Genomic DNA, 17,790 nt, shown 5'->3' with positions numbered 1-17,790 from the left:
CTGGTTCCACACATTCTAGTTTATTTTTTATTTTTAATGATTAATATTGACAAATTACTGCTCATTTCCACCTGCTTTATTAATGAATGACTCAGGCATTTTCTAACTAAAACCCTAATTCTGTATGTAACGATTCTGGAAGCCAATGTACTCTTCCAGGATATATACATGTAATATTTCAGGATAGAAACATGTCCTCTTCCACGATACAGACTCAATTTGGCACTCCCCAAAAGGGGTGTGTCTTCATTTTTGAACCATCCTATAAGAAGAGGCGGGGGCCCCTTTAACCGTTTTTCTCATTTCCAACTGTGCCACCATGAAGGTAAGACTCAACCTGTGTTGCTCTCCTGGTTCCGTGCATTGTATTTTTAAAAAAATGATTATTATTGACAAATTAGTGCTCATTTTCACCTGCTTCATCAATTAATGACTTGGGCACTTTTTGCTAAAAGCCTGTCTTTTTTTATGTCGCTATCCTGGAAGCCGATGTACTCTTCCAGGAAATATACATGTTATTACATGTAATATTCCAGGAAAAAGACATTTTTACATGTAGTTTTCCAGGAAGGAGACGTGTTAGTACATGAGGTGTGCCTTCAATCTGGAAGCACCCAATTAAACGACGGGCCCCTCTACCTGTGTTCTCATTTCCAAATTTGCCACCATGAAGTTAAAACTAACCCTGTGTCACTCTGCTGGGTCCACGCATTCTAGTTCTTTCTTTAGTTTTTTGTTTTAATTATTAATATTGACAAATTACTGCTCATTTCCGCCTTCTTTATCAATTAAGGACTTGGGCATTTTCAAGCTAAAAGCCTATCTTTTTTTATGTCACTATTCTGGAAGCCAGTGTAATCTTCCAGGATATATACATGTAGTGTTCCAGGATAGAGACAGAGACATGTCAGTACATGTCCTCTTCCAGGATACAGACTCAATTTGGCACTCCCCAAAAGGGGTGTGTCTTCATTTTTGAACCATCCTATAAGAGGAGGCGGGGGCCCCTCAACCGTTTTTTCTCATTTCCAACTGTGCCACCATGAAGGTAAGACTCAACCTGTGTCGCTCTCCTGGTTCCGTGCATTGTATTTTTAAAAAAATGATTAATATTGACAAATTAGTGCTCATTTTCACCTGCTTCATCAATTAATGACTTGGGCACTTTTTGCTAAAAGCCTATCTTTTTTTATGTCGCTATCCTGGAAGCCGATGTACTCTTCCAGGAAATACACATGTTATTACATGTAATATTCCAGGAAAAAGACATTTTTACATGTAGTTTTCCAGGAAAAATACATTTTTACATGTAGTTTTTCAGGAAGGAGACATGTTACCACACGTACTCTTCCAGGAAATATACATGTTCTTACATGTAATGTTCCAGGAAAGAGGCAATTTAGTACAGGTAGTCTTCCAGGAAAAATACATTTTTACATGTACTCTTCCAGGAAATAGACATTATCAAGCATTGCACTGTCTGTCTTTGCCTGTGATATACTTAACGTATGGAGGTCCAATTCCTGAAAAGTGACCTTACCCATCCAGATTGGCAACAACCTCAATATCCACTACGACGCCACTCAAAGTTTTTCATCTCTTACGGGTAATATGTGGAGCAGCTCTCACCTCAGAGAAGGAATTCAGAAATATGGTAAATCGCTCCCTTCAGACCAGCATGGAGGTCCCATTCCTGGAACTTGACCTCATGAACTTTACTCATGACCATTTGTGAATATTGATCTAGATTAATTTTTATTTTATTTTTTTTAACATTCAAATGGCTTTTTCACCCTAGAGACAATGTCCTCTCTGCAACAAGTCCTATGCCTCCCTGTCCCGCCACGTCAAGGGAGTGCACGGGTACAAGGATGACACAATGAGGCGTCTGTACCTTGCGAAGAAAAACCTCCGCTACAGCGGGAAACTCAGGTGCCCCGTGGAGCATTGCGATTCTAAAGAATTCACGCGACTCGATAAGCACCTCCTTTTGCTCCATGGAGTTGAACCAGTATGTCCACTTTGCGCAGCAACTTTGTAAAACACACACTGTAATTTTACTTCATATTCCGTTCAATCTTTGCTTATTATTCTACAGGGAAAGACATTGGCCAAAATTATGGCAAAAGCCAAAAAAGCTGCGATTAAGCGGCAATTGAGGCACATGATAGAAACCGAACAAGGAGAAGCAGAAGCGGTTCAAATTCCCCCAGAACTTCTCGGCACACCACCCCACCGCGAGGAGCTTACCGGGTGCCAGGTGCCACTGACACCAGGGAGGAACCTCTTCATTCCATCCCCCGGGCGAGTGGCGATGGCTCCCACAGAAGCAGCAGGGGATCAAAGTTTAACGTTGACCCATGTGGCCGATGGGTTGGCTTTGGTCAAGGTACAATTGCAAATGCTGCTACAGGAAGTTGAAGGCCTGCAGAACTTGACGCAGACTCTCCTGCATCAAAGAGCTGCTGAAACACCACCTCCAACTCCTGCTACCGATGCACCTGCCGCTCTTGCCGCAGCGCCTGCCCCTGCTGCCACTCCCGTGGCTGCAACTGATGCCACTCCCGCCGCTGCACCTGCCGCTCCACCTGCTGCCACTCCGGCCGCTGAACCTGCTGCCGCTCCCGCCGCTGCACCCGCCTCTCCCGCCGCTGGACCTGCTGCCGCTCCCGCCGCTGCGCCTGCCTCTCCCGCCGCTGCACCTGCTGCCACTCCCGCCGCTGCCCCTGCTGCCACTCCCGCCGCTGCCCCTGCTGCCACTCCCGCCGCTGCCCCTGCTGCCACTCCCGCCGCTGCCCCTGCTGCCACTCCCGCCGCTGCACCTGCTGCCACTCCCGCCGCTGCACCTGCTGCCACGCCCGCCGCTGCACCCGCTGCCACTCCCGCCTCGCCATCTGCAACAATTGACGATGCTCCTCCAACCCCGTCCACATCGACAGCCCTCTCCATGTGGAAGATCCAGCCGTGCACCACCCCACTGTGCCGCACACCAAACCTAGGTGAGTATTAGTGGTGTTTACTTACACAAAGATACCGCTCTCCTGTGAAGATGCTACCTGTAATTTTTACTTTTAGAAAACCTTCTCAGAGCATTTACAGAACACCTGACCGGACCCAGCCAGACCTCCCAAGCACGGCGAAATATAAACCAACGCCGATCGTATGCCAAAAGGTTTATTTTGCACATGTCTGGGGTGGAGGCCGGCTCCGACATCAATAAGGGCCTCCAGTTCCTGCACGACACGAACAGGCTTCATGAGTATGTAGCTCTGCTTTGTTCTCTACAAATCCAAGTCATTGCATTCATTTCTGTATTAACACTGCTTATCCTTTCCATCGTTTGCTCTTCAGTTTTCTCAAGAAACTTCAAGAAACCCTCAAACCCACGAGCCAAAAGCACGTTATTGTTGACGTCGAGGCCTTCCTCAACTTTGTTGCAGTGTCGAATTTACCGAAGGTCAGGGCAACAAAACAACATATAAATTATGCTCTGTCGAGGTTGGCCAGCTGGAAGAAGGGGCTGGGGGCAGCCATCGTCAAACAGAGGCTCGAGTACAAGAGAGCTAAGAAAGGTTAGTTTCTGTACAAACAGGTTACTCTTTCACTTAAAGCCTGATGTCGCTGAGTAATTGGCCCAATTTTTCTACAGACAAACTGGTGAGCTCGAGGAACATGCTCATGTTCGTTAAAAGGGCTCCGAGCGAGGCGAAGGCGGCCATAAATGAGCTGGCCAAAGGGTTGCACAACACCGCCGCTCTTCAATACTGCACAGGGCTGCTGGTGGGAGTGATGGCAATCATGTCGGGGCACCGCAAGTGCGTCTTCATGTCCATCAAGCCAGAGAACATCCTGGAAGCGGAACTGTACAAGGGCACCTTCATCATCAGGGTAAGTGTTAACGACGGAGATTTTCAAGTTGTCATAGAAATCGATTGGCACCGCATAACATTTTCTTCTACATTGGACTTTCACACGCAGGTACCGGATCACAAGACGGCCCAATCCTTTGGGCCGGCTATGGTGACGGTCAACCAGGTCACCATGCACTGTCTGCTGAAGCTGGAGAAATTGAGGCCGCATCTTCGCGGCTTCCACAAAAATCCACAAACCTTCTTTTTTAACACACAAGGCAGCGAGTGTGTTAAAATGGGGGAGTATTTCACGAAGGCGTGGCGTCAAATGGGGCTGCCCGGTAAACCCAACCTCCGGGATATACGGACGGCCATTGCAACATGGGTGTGTGACTTTGATTAATATTGCTACTTCCGTACTCAGAACGGGATTCTTGTCATTGTTGAATATTTTCACCTACTCTCCTACAGGCTGGTCGCAGTCTCGCCGAGCCCGAGACGAAGCGAATCAACAAAAGCATGTGCCACGACCCCAAAACCGCCCAAAAGTTTTACATGCTGGGGTCGGAGGCATCTGCGCAAGAAAGCCACCAAATCCGCATGTCCATCCTGCGCTCTCTGGTCAAATCCTCCAGCAAAACAAAGAGAGGACAATGTAAGTCTTTCACAATCAATCATGATAGACCTTTATTTGCATTAGTCCTTTCATTGCATGTTAATACTTGCTAGCAAAAAAAATGACTCTTTTTCTTTCAAAATCATTAGCAGCAGAAGGCCAGGAGGGCGCAGGCCAGGACAAGGACGAGGACGACGAGGACGACGACGAGGACGACGACGAGGACGATGAGGATGACGAGGACGATGGCAGCGAGGATGACAAGAATGATGACGACGACGAGGATGACGACGACGATGACACCGATGATGACACTGGCGCCTCCGAGGGGGACAAAACCAGTACGGATGAGGAGGGGACAAACGATGATACCAGCACCTCCTATGAGGATGGCGATAGCCAAAATGGGAGCACAACAGACTTGGAAGGCGGAGAAATGGAAACCCAAACAGAGAATAAAGAAAGAGCGACTGCTGAAATTGCCATGGACATTGACACTTAACACAGAGAAATTGCTGTAAATATGTTAATACAACTTCTTGTATATATGTTTAGATTTCTTGTTTGGTTTGTTTATCTGTTTTAAATTAAAAACAAGAAAATCCTGTCTAAATTACTGTAAATATGTTGTTATAACTTAGATTGTTACTGTATATATGTTTATATTTCTTGTTTGGCTTGTTTATCTGTTTAAAATTAAAAACAGAAAATCCTGTGTAAATTACTGTACATATGTTGTTATAACTGAGATTGTTGTTGTATAAAGGTTTATATTTCTTGTTTGGCTTGTTTATCTGTTGCCTTGAGAGCAAAGTTGACCAATCACTAGTTTATTTCTTTAAAAATTGCGCTTGGGATCCGCTCCGCACAGTTCCTGGAACTGGACCTTGGTTGGGGGTCCAATTCCAGGAACTGGGCGGAGGCCGGCCACGGAACCAGCGACCCCGCGAGCCGCAATCCCGGGGGGGGCTAGCTCCGCTTGGGACCCGCTCCGCCCAATTCCTGGAACTGAACCTTGGTTCAGGGTCAGATTCCAGGAATTGGGCGTAGACGGGTGAATGACCCAGCGGACCGGCGAGCCTCAATCCCGGTGTTCTCGGCCCCGCTTCGCGGAGCCTCGCGGGGGCTAGCTCCGCTTGGGACCCGCTCCGCCCAATTCCAGGAACTGGACCTTGGTTGGGGGTCCAGTTCCATGAACTGGGCGTAGACGGGTGAATGACCCAGCGATGCTCCCGGATTCCTGGAAGTTGACCTCGGTACAGGTTGAATTCCTGGAATTGGAACTAGGGTTAGGGTTAGCTTCGCGGGGGCCTTGGTGCGCTTGGGGCCCGCTTCGCGGGCCAGGTTGAGCCCATCGGTAGCATTCCTGGAAGTTGACCTCGCTCCAGGTTGAATTCCTGGAATTCGACCGAAGGGGAGCTGGACCCACCAAACCCGGGACCAACCATGCCGGTGTTCTCGGCCCCGCTCCGCGGGGCCTCGGTGCACTTGGGGCCCGCTGCGCGGGCCAGGTCGAGCCCATCGGTAGCATTCCTGGAAGTTGACCTCGCTCCAGGTTGAATTCCTGGAATTCGACCGAAGGGGAGCTGGACCCACCAAACCCGGGACCAACCATGCCGGTGTTCTCGGCCCCGCTCCGCGGGGCCTCGGTGCGCTTGGGGCCCGCTGCGCGGGCCAGGTCGAGCCCATCGGTAGCATTCCTGGAAGTTGACCTCGCTCCAGGTTGAATTCCTGGAATTCGACCGAAGGGGAGCTGGACCCACCAAACCCGGGACCAACCATGCCGGTGTTCTCGGCCCCGCTCCGCGGGGCCTCGGTGCGCTTGGGGCCCGCTGCGCGGGCCAGGTCGAGCCCATCGGTCGGAATCCTGGAAATGGACCTTGGATGGGGTTGAATTCCTGGAAATCGACTCAAGCCGGGAACCGAACCTCCCTCCCCGGGTGCTACCATGGCGGTACTCGGCCCCGCTCCGCGGGGCCTCGGTGCGCTTGGGGCCCGCTGCGCGGGCCAGGTTTAGCCCATCGGTCGAAATCCTGGAAATGGACCTTGGATGGGGTCGAATTCCTGGAAATCGACTCAAGCCGGGAACCGAACCTCCCTCCCCGGGTGCTACCATGGCGGTGTTCTCGGCCCCGCTCCGCGGGGCCTCGGTGCGCTTGGGGCCCGCTGCGCGGGCCAGGTTTAGCCCATCGGTCGAAATCCTGGAAATCGACCTTGGATGGGGTCGAATTCCTGGAAATCGACTCAAGCCGGGAACCGAACCTCCCTCCCCGGGTGCTACCATGGCGGTACTCGGCCCCGCTTCGCGGGGCCTCGGTGCGCTTGGGGCCCGCTGCGCGGGCCAGGTTTAGCCCATCGGTCGAAATCCTGGAAATCGACCTTGGATGTGGTCGAATTCCTGGAAATCGACTCAAGCCGGTAACCGAACCTCCCTCCCCGGGTGCTACCATGGCGGTGTTCTCGGCCCCGCTTCGCGGGGCCTCGGTGTGCTTGGGGCCCGCTTCGCGGGCCAGGTTTAGCCCATCGGTCGAAATCCTGGAAATCGACCTTGGATGGGGTCGAATTCCTGGAAATCGACTCAAGCCGGGAACCGAACCTCCCTCCCCGGGTGGTACCATGGCGGTGTTCTCGGCCCCGCTTCGCGGGGCCTCGGTGCGCTTGGGGCCCGCTGCGCGGGCCAGGTTTAGCCCATCGGTCGAAATCCTGGAAATGGACGTTGGATGATGTCGAATTCCTGGAAATCGACTAAAGCCGGGAACCGAACCTCCCTCCCCGGGTGGTACCATGGCGGTGTTCTCGGCCCCGCTCCGCGGGGCCTCGGTGCGCTTGGGGCCCGCTTCGCGGGCCAGGTTTAGCCCATCGGTCGAAATCCTGGAAATCGACCTTGGATGATGTCGAATTCCTGGAAATCGACTCAAGCCGGGAACCGAACCTCCCTCCCCGGGTGGTACCATGGCGGTGTTCTCGGCCCCGCTTCGCGGGGCCTCGGTGCGCTTGGGGCCCGCTTCGCGGGCCAGGTTTAGCCCATCGGTCGAAATCCTGGAAATCGACCCTGGATGTGTCGAATTCCTGGAAATCGACTCAAGCCGGAAACCGAACCTCCCTCCCCGGGTGCTACCATGGCGGTGTTCTCGGCCCCGCTTCGCGGGGCCTCTGTGCGCTTTGGGCCCGCTGCGCGGGCCAGGTTTGGCCCATCGGTCGGAATCCTGGAAATGGACCTTGGATGGGGTCGAATTCCTGGAAATCGACTCAAGCCGGGAACGGAACCTCCCTCCCCGGGTGCTACCATGGCGGTGTTCTCGGCCCCGCTCCGCGGGGCCTCGGTGCGCTTGGGGCCCGCTGCGCGGGCCAGGTTTAGCCCATCGGTCGAAATCCTGGAAATCGACCTAGGATTGGGGTCGAATTCCTGGAAATTGACTCAAGCCGGGAACCGAACCTCCCTCCCCGGGTGCTACCATGGCGGTACTCGGCCCCGCTTCGCGGGGCCTCGGTGCGCTTGGGGCCCGCTGCGCGGGCCAGGTTTAGCCCATCGGTCGAAATCCTGGAAATCGACCTTGGATGTGGTCGAATTCCTGGAAATCGACTCAAGCCGGAAACCGAACCTCCCTCCCCGGGTGCTACCATGGCGGTGTTCTCGGCCCCGCTTCGCGGGGCCTCTGTGCGCTTTGGGCCCGCTGCGCGGGCCAGGTTTGTCCCATCGGTCGGAATCCTGGAAATGGACCTTGGATGGGGTCGAATTCCTGGAAATCGACTCAAGCCGGGAACGGAACCTCCCTCCCCGGGTGCTACCATGGCGGTACTCGGCCCCGCTTCGCGGGGCCTCGGTGCGCTTGGGGCCCGCTGCGCGGGCCAGGTTTAGCCCATCGGTCGAAATCCTGGAAATGGACCTTGGATGGGGTCGAATTCCTGGAAATCGACTCAAGCCGGGAACCGAACCTCCCTCCCCGGGTGGCACCATGGCGGTGTTCTCGGCCCCGCTTCGCGGGGCCTCGGTGCGCTAGGGGCCCGCTTCGCGGGCCAGGTTTAGCCCATCGGTCGAAATCCTGGAAATGGACGTTGGATGATGTCGAAATCCTGGAAATCGACTCAAGCCGGAAACCGAACCTCCCTCCCCGGGTGCTACCATGGCGGTGTTCTCGGCCCCGCTCCGCGGGGCCTCGGTGCGCTTGGGGCCCGCTGCGCGGGCCGGGTTTAGCCCATCGGTCGAAATCCTGGAAATGGACCTTGGATGGGGTCGAATTCCTGGAAATCGACTCAAGCCGGGAACAGAACCTCCCTCCCCGGGTGGCACCATGGCGGTGTTCTCGGCCCCGCTTCGCGGGGCCTCGGTGCGCTTGGGGCCCGCTGCGCGGGCCAGGTTTAGCCCATCGGTCGAAATCCTGGAAATGGACGTTGGATGATGTCGAATTCCTGGAAATCGACTAAAGCCGGGAACCGAACCTCCCTCCCCGGGTGCTACCATGGCGGTACTCGGCCCCGCTTCGCGGGGCCTCGGTGCGCTTGGGGCCCGCTGCGCGGGCCAGGTTTAGCCCATCGGTCGAAATCCTGGAAATCGACCCTGGATGTGTCGAATTCCTGGAAATCGACTCAAGCCGGAAACGGAACCTCCCTCCCGGGTGCTACCATGGCGGTGTTCTCGGCCCCGCTCCGCGGGGCCTCGGTGCGCTTGGGGCCCGCTGCGCGGGCCAGGTTTAGCCCATCGGTCGAAATCCTGGAAATCGACCTTGGATGGGGTCGAATTCCTGGAAATCGACTCAAGCCGGGAACCGAACCTCCCTCCCCGGGTGCTACCATGGCGGTACTCGGCCGCGCTTCGCGGGGCCTCGGTGCGCTTGGGGCCCGCTGCGCGGGCCAGGTTTAGCCCATCGGTCGAAATCCTGGAAATCGACCTTGGAAGGGGTCGAATTCCTGGAAATCGACTCAAGCCGGGAACCGAACCTCCCTCCCCGGGTGGTACCATGGCGGTGTTCTCGGCCCCGCTTCGCGGGGCCTCGGTGTGCTTGGGGCCCGCTTCGCGGGCCAGGTTTAGCCCATCGGTCGAAATCCTGGAAATGGACCTTGGATGGGGTCGAATTCCTGGAAATCGACTCAAGCCGGGAACCGAACCTCCCTCCCCGGGTGCTACCATGGCGGTACTGGGCCCCGCTTCGCGGGGCCTCGGTGCGCTTGGGGCCCGCTGCGCGGGCCAGGTTTAGCCCATCGGTCGAAATCCTGGAAATCGACCTTGGATGGGGTCGAATTCCTGGAAATCGACTCAAGCCGGGAACCGAACCTCCCTCCCCGGGTGCTACCATGGCGGTGTTCTCGGCCCCGCTTCGCGGGGCCTCGGTGTGCTTGGGGCCCGCTTCGCGGGCCAGGTTTAGCCCATCGGTCGAAATCCTGGAAACGGACCTTGGATGGGGTCGAATTCCTGGAAATCGACTGAAGCCGGGAACCGAACCTCCCTCCCCGGGTGCTACCATGGCGGTGTTCTCGGCCCCGCTTCGCGGGGCCTCGGTGCGCTTGGGGCCCGCTGCGCGGGCCAGGTTTAGCCCATCGGTCGAAATCCTGGAAATCGACCCTGGATGTGTCGAATTCCTGGAAATCGACTCAAGCCGGAAACGGAACCTCCCTCCCCGGGTGCTACCATGGCGGTGTTCTCGGCCCCGCTCCGCGGGGCCTCGGTGCGCTTGGGGCCCGCTGCGCGGGCCAGGTTTAGCCCATCGGTCGAAATCCTGGAAATCGACCTTGGATGGGGTCGAATTCCTGGAAATCGACTCAAGCCGGGAACCGAACCTCCCTCCCCGGGTGCTACCATGGCGGTACTCGGCCTCGCTTCGCGGGGCCTCGGTGCGCTTGGGGCCCGCTGCGCGGGCCAGGTTTAGCCCATCGGTCGAAATCCTGGAAATCGACCTTTGATGGGGTCGAATTCCTGGAAATCGACTCAAGCCGGGAACCGAACCTCCCTCCCCGGGTGCTACCATGGCGGTACTCGGCCCCGCTTCGCGGGGCCTCGGTGCGCTTGGGGCCCGCTGCGCGGGCCAGGTTTAGCCCATCGGTCGAAATCCTGGAAATGGACCTTGGATGGGGTCAAATTCCTGGAAATCGACTCAAGCCGGGAACCGAACCTCCCTCCCCGGGTGCTACCATGGCGGTACTCGGCCCCGCTTCGCGGGGCCTCGGTGCGCTTGGGGCCCGCTGCGCGGGCCAGGTTTAGCCCATCGGTCGAAATCCTGGAAATGGACCTTGGATGGGGTCGAATTCCTGGAAATCGACTCAAGCCGGGAACCGAACCTCCCTCCCCGGGTGGTACCATGGCGGTGTTCTCGGCCCCGCTTCGCGGGGCCTCGGTGTGCTTGGGGCCCGCTTCGCGGGCCAGGTTTAGCCCATCGGTCGAAATCCTGGAAATGGACCTTGGATGGGGTCGAATTCCTGGAAATCGACTCAAGCCGGGAACCGAACCTCCCTCCCCGGGTGCTACCATGGCGGTACTCGGCCCCGCTTCGCGGGGCCTCGGTGCGCTTGGGGCCCGCTGCGCGGGCCAGGTTTAGCCCATCGGTCGAAATCCTGGAAATCGACCTTGGATGGGGTCGAATTCCTGGAAATCGACTCAAGCCGGGAACCGAACCTCCCTCCCCGGGTGCTACCATGGCGGTACTCGGCCCCGCTTCGCGGGGCCTCGGTGCGCTTGGGGCCCGCTGCGCGGGCCAGGTTTAGCCCATCGGTCGAAATCCTGGAAATGGACCTTGGATGGGGTCGAATTCCTGGAAATCGACTCAAGCCGGGAACCGAACCTCCCTCCCCGGGTGGTACCATGGCGGTGTTCTCGGCCCCGCTCCGCGGGGCCTCGGTGCGCTTGGGGCCCGCTGCGCGGGCCAGGTTTAGCCCATCGGTCGAAATCCTGGAAATCGACCTTGGATGGGGTCGAATTCCTGGAAATCGACTCAAGCCGGGAACCGAACCTCCCTCCCCGGGTGCTACCATGGCGGTACTCGGCCCCGCTTCGCGGGGCCTCGGTGCGCTTGGGGCCCGCTGCGCGGGCCAGTTTTAGCCCATCGGTCGAAATCCTGGAAATGGACCTTGGATGGGGTCGAATTCCTGGAAATCGACTCAAGCCGGGAACCGAACCTCCCTCCCCGGGTGGTACCATGGCGGTGTTCTCGGCCCCGCTTCGCGGGGCCTCGGTGTGCTTGGGGCCCGCTTCGCGGGCCAGGTTTAGCCCATCGGTCGAAATCCTGGAAATGGACCTTGGATGGGGTCGAATTCCTGGAAATCGACTCAAGCCGGGAACCGAACCTCCCTCCCCGGTGCTACCATGGCGGTACTCGGCCTCGCTTCGCGGGGCCTCGGTGCGCTTGGGGCCCGCTTCGCGGGCCGGGTTTAGCCCATCGGTCGAAATCCTGGAAATCGACCTTGGATGTGTCGAATTCCTGGAAATCGACTCAAGCCGGAAACGGAACCTCCCTCCCCGGGTGCTACCATGGCGGTGTTCTCGGCCCCGCTTCGCGGGGCCTCGGTGCGCTTGGGGCCCGCTTCGCGGGCCGGGTTTAGCCCATCGGTCGAAATCCTGGAAATCGACCCTGGATGTGTCGAATTCCTGGAAATCGACTCAAGCCGGAAACGGAACCTCCCTCCCCGGGTGCTACCATGGCGGTGTTCTCGGCCCCGCTTCGCGGGGCCTCGGTGCGCTTGGGGCCCGCTTCGCGGGCCAGGTTTAGCCCATCGGTCGAAATCCTGGAAATCGACCCTGGATGTGTCGAATTCCTGGAAATCGACTCAAGCCGGAAACCGAACCTCCCTCCCCGGGTGCTACCATGGCGGTACTCGGCCCCGCTTCGCGGGGCCTCGGTGCGCTTGGGGCCCGCTGCGCGGGCCAGGTTTAGCCCATCGGTCGAAATCCTGGAAACGGACCTTGGATGGGGTCGAATTCCTGGAAATCGACTCAAGCCGGAAACCGTACCTCCCTCCCCGGGTGGTACCATGGCGGTGTTCTCGGCCCCGCTTCGCGGGGCCTCGGTGCGCTTGGGGCCCGCTTCGCGGGCCAGGTTTAGCCCATCGGTCGAAATCCTGGAAATCGACCTTGGATGTGTCGAATTCCTGGAAATCGACTCAAGCCGGAAACGGAACCTCCCTCCCCGGGTGCTACCATGGCGGTGTTCTTGGCCCCGCTTCGCGGGGCCTCGGTGCGCTTGGGGCCCGCTTCGCGGGCCGGGTTTAGCCCATCGGTCGAAATCCTGGAAATCGACCTTGGATGTGTCGAATTCCTGGAAATCGACTCAAGCCGGAAACGGAACCTCCCTCCCCGGGTGCTACCATGGCGGTGTTCTCGGCCCCGCTTCGCGGGGCCTCGGTGCGCTTGGGGCCCGCTTCGCGGGCCGGGTTTAGCCCATCGGTCGAAATCCTGGAAATCGACCCTGGATGTGTCGAATTCCTGGAAATCGACTCAAGCCGGAAACGGAACCTCCCTCCCCGGGTGCTACCATGGCGGTGTTCTCGGCCCCGCTTCGCGGGGCCTCGGTGCGCTTGGGGCCCGCTGCGCGGCCCAGGTTTAGCCCATCGGTCGAAATCCTGGAAATCGACCCTGGATGTGTCGAATTCCTGGAAATCGACTCAAGCCGGAAACGGAACATCCCTCCCCGGGTGCTACCATGGCGGTGTTCTCGGCCCCGCTTCGCGGGGCCTCGGTGCGCTTGGGGCCCGCTTCGCGGGCCGGGTTTAGCCCATCGGTCGAAATCCTGGAAATCGACCCTGGATGTGTCGAATTCCTGGAAATCGACTCAAGCCGGAAACGGAACCTCCCTCCCCGGGTGCTACCATGGCGGTGTTCTCGGCCCCGCTTCGCGGGGCCTCGGTGCGCTTGGGGCCCGCTGCGCGGGCCAGGTTTAGCCCATCGGTCGAAATCCTGGAAATCGACCCTGGATGTGTCGAATTCCTGGAAATCGACTCAAGCCGGAAACGGAACCTCCCTCCCCGGGTGCTACCATGGCGGTGTTCTCGGCCCCGCTTCGCGGGGCCTCGGTGCGCTTGGGGCCCGCTTCGCGGGCCAGGTTTAGCCCATCGGTCGAAATCCTGGAAATCGACCTTGGATGTGTCGAATTCCTGGAAATCGACTCAAGCCGGAAACGGAACCTCCCTCCCCGGGTGCTACCATGGCGGTGTTCTCGGCCCCGCTTCGCGGGGCCTCGGTGCGCTTGGGGCCCGCTGCGCGGGCCAGGTTTAGCCCATCGGTCGAAATCCTGGAAATCGACCCTGGATGTGTCGAATTCCTGGAAATCGACTCAAGCCGGAAACGGAACCTCCCTCCCCGGGTGCTACCATGGCGGTGTTCTCGGCCCCGCTTCGCGGGGCCTCGGTGCGCTTGGGGCCCGCTGCGCGGGCCGGGTTTAGCCCATCGGTCGAAATCCTGGAAATGGACCTTGGATGGGGTCGCATTCCTGGAAATCGACTCAAGCCGGGAACCGAACCTCCCTCCCCGGGTGGCACCATGGCGGTGTTCTCGGCCCCGCTCCGCGGGGCCTCGGTGCGCTTGGGGCCCGCTTCGCGGGCCAGGTTTAGCCCATCGGTCGAAATCCTGGAAATCGACCCTGGATGTGTCGAATTCCTGGAAATCGACAAAAGCCGGAAACCGAACCTCCCTCCCCGGGTGCTACCATGGCGGTGTTCTCGGCCCCGCTTCGCGGGGCCTCGGTGCGCTTGGGGCCCGCTGCGCGGGCCGGGTTTAGCCCATCGGTCGAAATCCTGGAAATGGACCTTGGATGGGGTCGAATTCCTGGAAATCGACTCAAGCCGGAAACGGAACCTCCCTCCCCGGGTGCTACCATGGCGGTGTTCTCGGCCCCGCTTCGCGGGGCCTCGGTGCGCTTGGGGCCCGCTGCGCGGGCCAGGTTTAGCCCATCGGTCGAAATCCTGGAAATCGACCCTGGATGTGTCGAATTCCTGGAAATCGACTCAAGCCGGAAACGGAACCTCCCTCCCCGGGTGCTACCATGGCGGTGTTCTCGGCCCCGCTTCGCGGGGCCCCGGTGCGCTTGGGGCCCGCTGCGCGGGCCAGGTTTAGCCCATCGGTCGAAATCCTGGAAATCGACCCTGGATGTGTCGAATTCCTGGAAATCGACTCAAGCCGGAAACGGAACCTCCCTCCCCGGGTGCTACCATGGCGGTGTTCTCGGCCCCGCTTCGCGGGGCCTCGGTGCGCTTGGGGCCCGCTTCGCGGGCCGGGTTTAGCCCATCGGTCGAAATCCTGGAAATCGACCTTGGATGTGTCGAATTCCTGGAAATCGACTCAAGCCGGAAACGGAACCTCCCTCCCCGGGTGCTACCATGGCGGTGTTCTCGGCCCCGCTTCGCGGGGCCTCGGTGCGCTTGGGGCCCGCTTCGCGGGCCGGGTTTAGCCCATCGGTCGAAATCCTGGAAATCGACCCTGGATGTGTCGAATTCCTGGAAATCGACTCAAGCCGGAAACGGAACCTCCCTCCCCGGGTGCTACCATGGCGGTGTTCTCGGCCCCGCTTCGCGGGGCCTCGGTGCGCTTGGGGCCCGCTGCGCGGGCCAGTTTTAGCCCATCGGTCGAAATCCTGGAAATGGACCTTGGATGGGGTCGAATTCCTGGAAATCGACTCAAGCCGGGAACCGAACCTCCCTCCCCGGGTGCTACCATGGCGGTGTTCTCGGCCCCGCTTCGCGGGGCCTCGGTGTGCTTGGGGCCCGCTTCGCGGGCCAGGTTTAGCCCATCGGTCGAAATCCTGGAAATGGACCTTGGATGGGGTCGAATTCCTGGAAATCGACTCAAGCCGGGAACCGAACCTCCCTCCCCGGTGCTACCATGGCGGTACTCGGCCTCGCTTCGCGGGGCCTCGGTGCGCTTGGGGCCCGCTTCGCGGGCCGGGTTTAGCCCATCGGTCGAAATCCTGGAAATCGACCTTGGATGTGTCGAATTCCTGGAAATCGACTCAAGCCGGAAACGGAACCTCCCTCCCCGGGTGCTACCATGGCGGTGTTCTCGGCCCCGCTTCGCGGGGCCTCGGTGCGCTTGGGGCCCGCTTCGCGGGCCGGGTTTAGCCCATCGGTCGAAATCCTGGAAATCGACCCTGGATGTGTCGAATTCCTGGAAATCGACTCAAGCCGGAAACGGAACCTCCCTCCCCGGGTGCTACCATGGCGGTGTTCTCGGCCCCGCTTCGCGGGGCCTCGGTGCGCTTGGGGCCCGCTTCGCGGGCCAGGTTTAGCCCATCGGTCGAAATCCTGGAAATCGACCCTGGATGTGTCGAATTCCTGGAAATCGACTCAAGCCGGAAACCGAACCTCCCTCCCCGGGTGCTACCATGGCGGTACTCGGCCCCGCTTCGCGGGGCCTCGGTGCGCTTGGGGCCCGCTGCGCGGGCCAGGTTTAGCCCATCGGTCGAAATCCTGGAAACGGACCTTGGATGGGGTCGAATTCCTGGAAATCGACTCAAGCCGGAAACCGTACCTCCCTCCCCGGGTGGTACCATGGCGGTGTTCTCGGCCCCGCTTCGCGGGGCCTCGGTGCGCTTGGGGCCCGCTTCGCGGGCCAGGTTTAGCCCATCGGTCGAAATCCTGGAAATCGACCTTGGATGTGTCGAATTCCTGGAAATCGACTCAAGCCGGAAACGGAACCTCCCTCCCCGGGTGCTACCATGGCGGTGTTCTTGGCCCCGCTTCGCGGGGCCTCGGTGCGCTTGGGGCCCGCTTCGCGGGCCGGGTTTAGCCCATCGGTCGAAATCCTGGAAATCGACCTTGGATGTGTCGAATTCCTGGAAATCGACTCAAGCCGGAAACGGAACCTCCCTCCCCGGGTGCTACCATGGCGGTGTTCTCGGCCCCGCTTCGCGGGGCCTCGGTGCGCTTGGGGCCCGCTTCGCGGGCCGGGTTTAGCCCATCGGTCGAAATCCTGGAAATCGACCCTGGATGTGTCGAATTCCTGGAAATCGACTCAAGCCGGAAACGGAACCTCCCTCCCCGGGTGCTACCATGGCGGTGTTCTCGGCCCCGCTTCGCGGGGCCTCGGTGCGCTTGGGGCCCGCTGCGCGGCCCAGGTTTAGCCCATCGGTCGAAATCCTGGAAATCGACCCTGGATGTGTCGAATTCCTGGAAATCGACTCAAGCCGGAAACGGAACATCCCTCCCCGGGTGCTACCATGGCGGTGTTCTCGGCCCCGCTTCGCGGGGCCTCGGTGCGCTTGGGGCCCGCTTCGCGGGCCGGGTTTAGCCCATCGGTCGAAATCCTGGAAATCGACCCTGGATGTGTCGAATTCCTGGAAATCGACTCAAGCCGGAAACGGAACCTCCCTCCCCGGGTGCTACCATGGCGGTGTTCTCGGCCCCGCTTCGCGGGGCCTCGGTGCGCTTGGGGCCCGCTGCGCGGGCCAGGTTTAGCCCATCGGTCGAAATCCTGGAAATCGACCCTGGATGTGTCGAATTCCTGGAAATCGACTCAAGCCGGAAACGGAACCTCCCTCCCCGGGTGCTACCATGGCGGTGTTCTCGGCCCCGCTTCGCGGGGCCTCGGTGCGCTTGGGGCCCGCTTCGCGGGCCAGGTTTAGCCCATCGGTCGAAATCCTGGAAATCGACCTTGGATGTGTCGAATTCCTGGAAATCGACTCAAGCCGGAAACGGAACCTCCCTCCCCGGGTGCTACCATGGCGGTGTTCTCGGCCCCGCTTCGCGGGGCCTCGGTGCGCTTGGGGCCCGCTGCGCGGGCCAGGTTTAGCCCATCGGTCGAAATCCTGGAAATCGACCCTGGATGTGTCGAATTCCTGGAAATCGACTCAAGCCGGAAACGGAACCTCCCTCCCCGGGTGCTACCATGGCGGTGTTCTCGGCCCCGCTTCGCGGGGCCTCGGTGCGCTTGGGGCCCGCTGCGCGGGCCGGGTTTAGCCCATCGGTCGAAATCCTGGAAATGGACCTTGGATGGGGTCGCATTCCTGGAAATCGACTCAAGCCGGGAACCGAACCTCCCTCCCCGGGTGGCACCATGGCGGTGTTCTCGGCCCCGCTCCGCGGGGCCTCGGTGCGCTTGGGGCCCGCTTCGCGGGCCAGGTTTAGCCCATCGGTCGAAATCCTGGAAATCGACCCTGGATGTGTCGAATTCCTGGAAATCGACAAAAGCCGGAAACCGAACCTCCCTCCCCGGGTGCTACCATGGCGGTGTTCTCGGCCCCGCTTCGCGGGGCCTCGGTGCGCTTGGGGCCCGCTGCGCGGGCCGGGTTTAGCCCATCGGTCGAAATCCTGGAAATGGACCTTGGATGGGGTCGAATTCCTGGAAATCGACTCAAGCCGGAAACGGAACCTCCCTCCCCGGGTGCTACCATGGCGGTGTTCTCGGCC

The 17,790-nt window shown here is 59.2% G+C and overlaps 1 protein-coding gene across 1 annotated transcript; it reads left to right on the top strand.

Annotated features, from left to right (window-relative positions):
* The first annotated feature begins 1,042 nt into the window (after window positions 1-1,042).
* LOC144027771 (uncharacterized) lies at window positions 1,043-4,969 on the top strand. The gene is made up of 9 exons (XM_077535577.1): window positions 1,043-1,048; window positions 1,823-2,011; window positions 2,099-2,999; window positions 3,076-3,259; window positions 3,352-3,572; window positions 3,650-3,888; window positions 3,979-4,236; window positions 4,323-4,506; window positions 4,617-4,969. The coding sequence occupies exons 1-9, from the start codon at window positions 1,043-1,045 to the stop codon at window positions 4,967-4,969; spliced, it is 2,535 nt and encodes an 844-aa protein (XP_077391703.1).
* Window positions 4,970-17,790: the final 12,821 nt, after the last annotated feature.

This window comes from Festucalex cinctus, chromosome 10 (assembly GCF_051991245.1).
Source record: "Festucalex cinctus isolate MCC-2025b chromosome 10, RoL_Fcin_1.0, whole genome shotgun sequence".
Classification (NCBI taxonomy): domain Eukaryota; kingdom Metazoa; phylum Chordata; class Actinopteri; order Syngnathiformes; family Syngnathidae; genus Festucalex; species Festucalex cinctus.
Note: the sequence above shows the minus strand (reverse complement) of the source record. Positions and strands in the feature narration are given on the sequence as shown.

Excerpts from the sequence above, each read along its gene's own strand:
- LOC144027771 (XM_077535577.1), top strand. Across the intron at positions 3,573-3,649 it reads GTACAAGAGAGCTAAGAAAG|ACAAACTGGTGAGCTCGAGG; the intron begins GTTAGTTTCTGT and ends ATTTTTCTACAG. Across the intron at positions 4,507-4,616 it reads CAAAACAAAGAGAGGACAAT|CAGCAGAAGGCCAGGAGGGC; the intron begins GTAAGTCTTTCA and ends CAAAATCATTAG.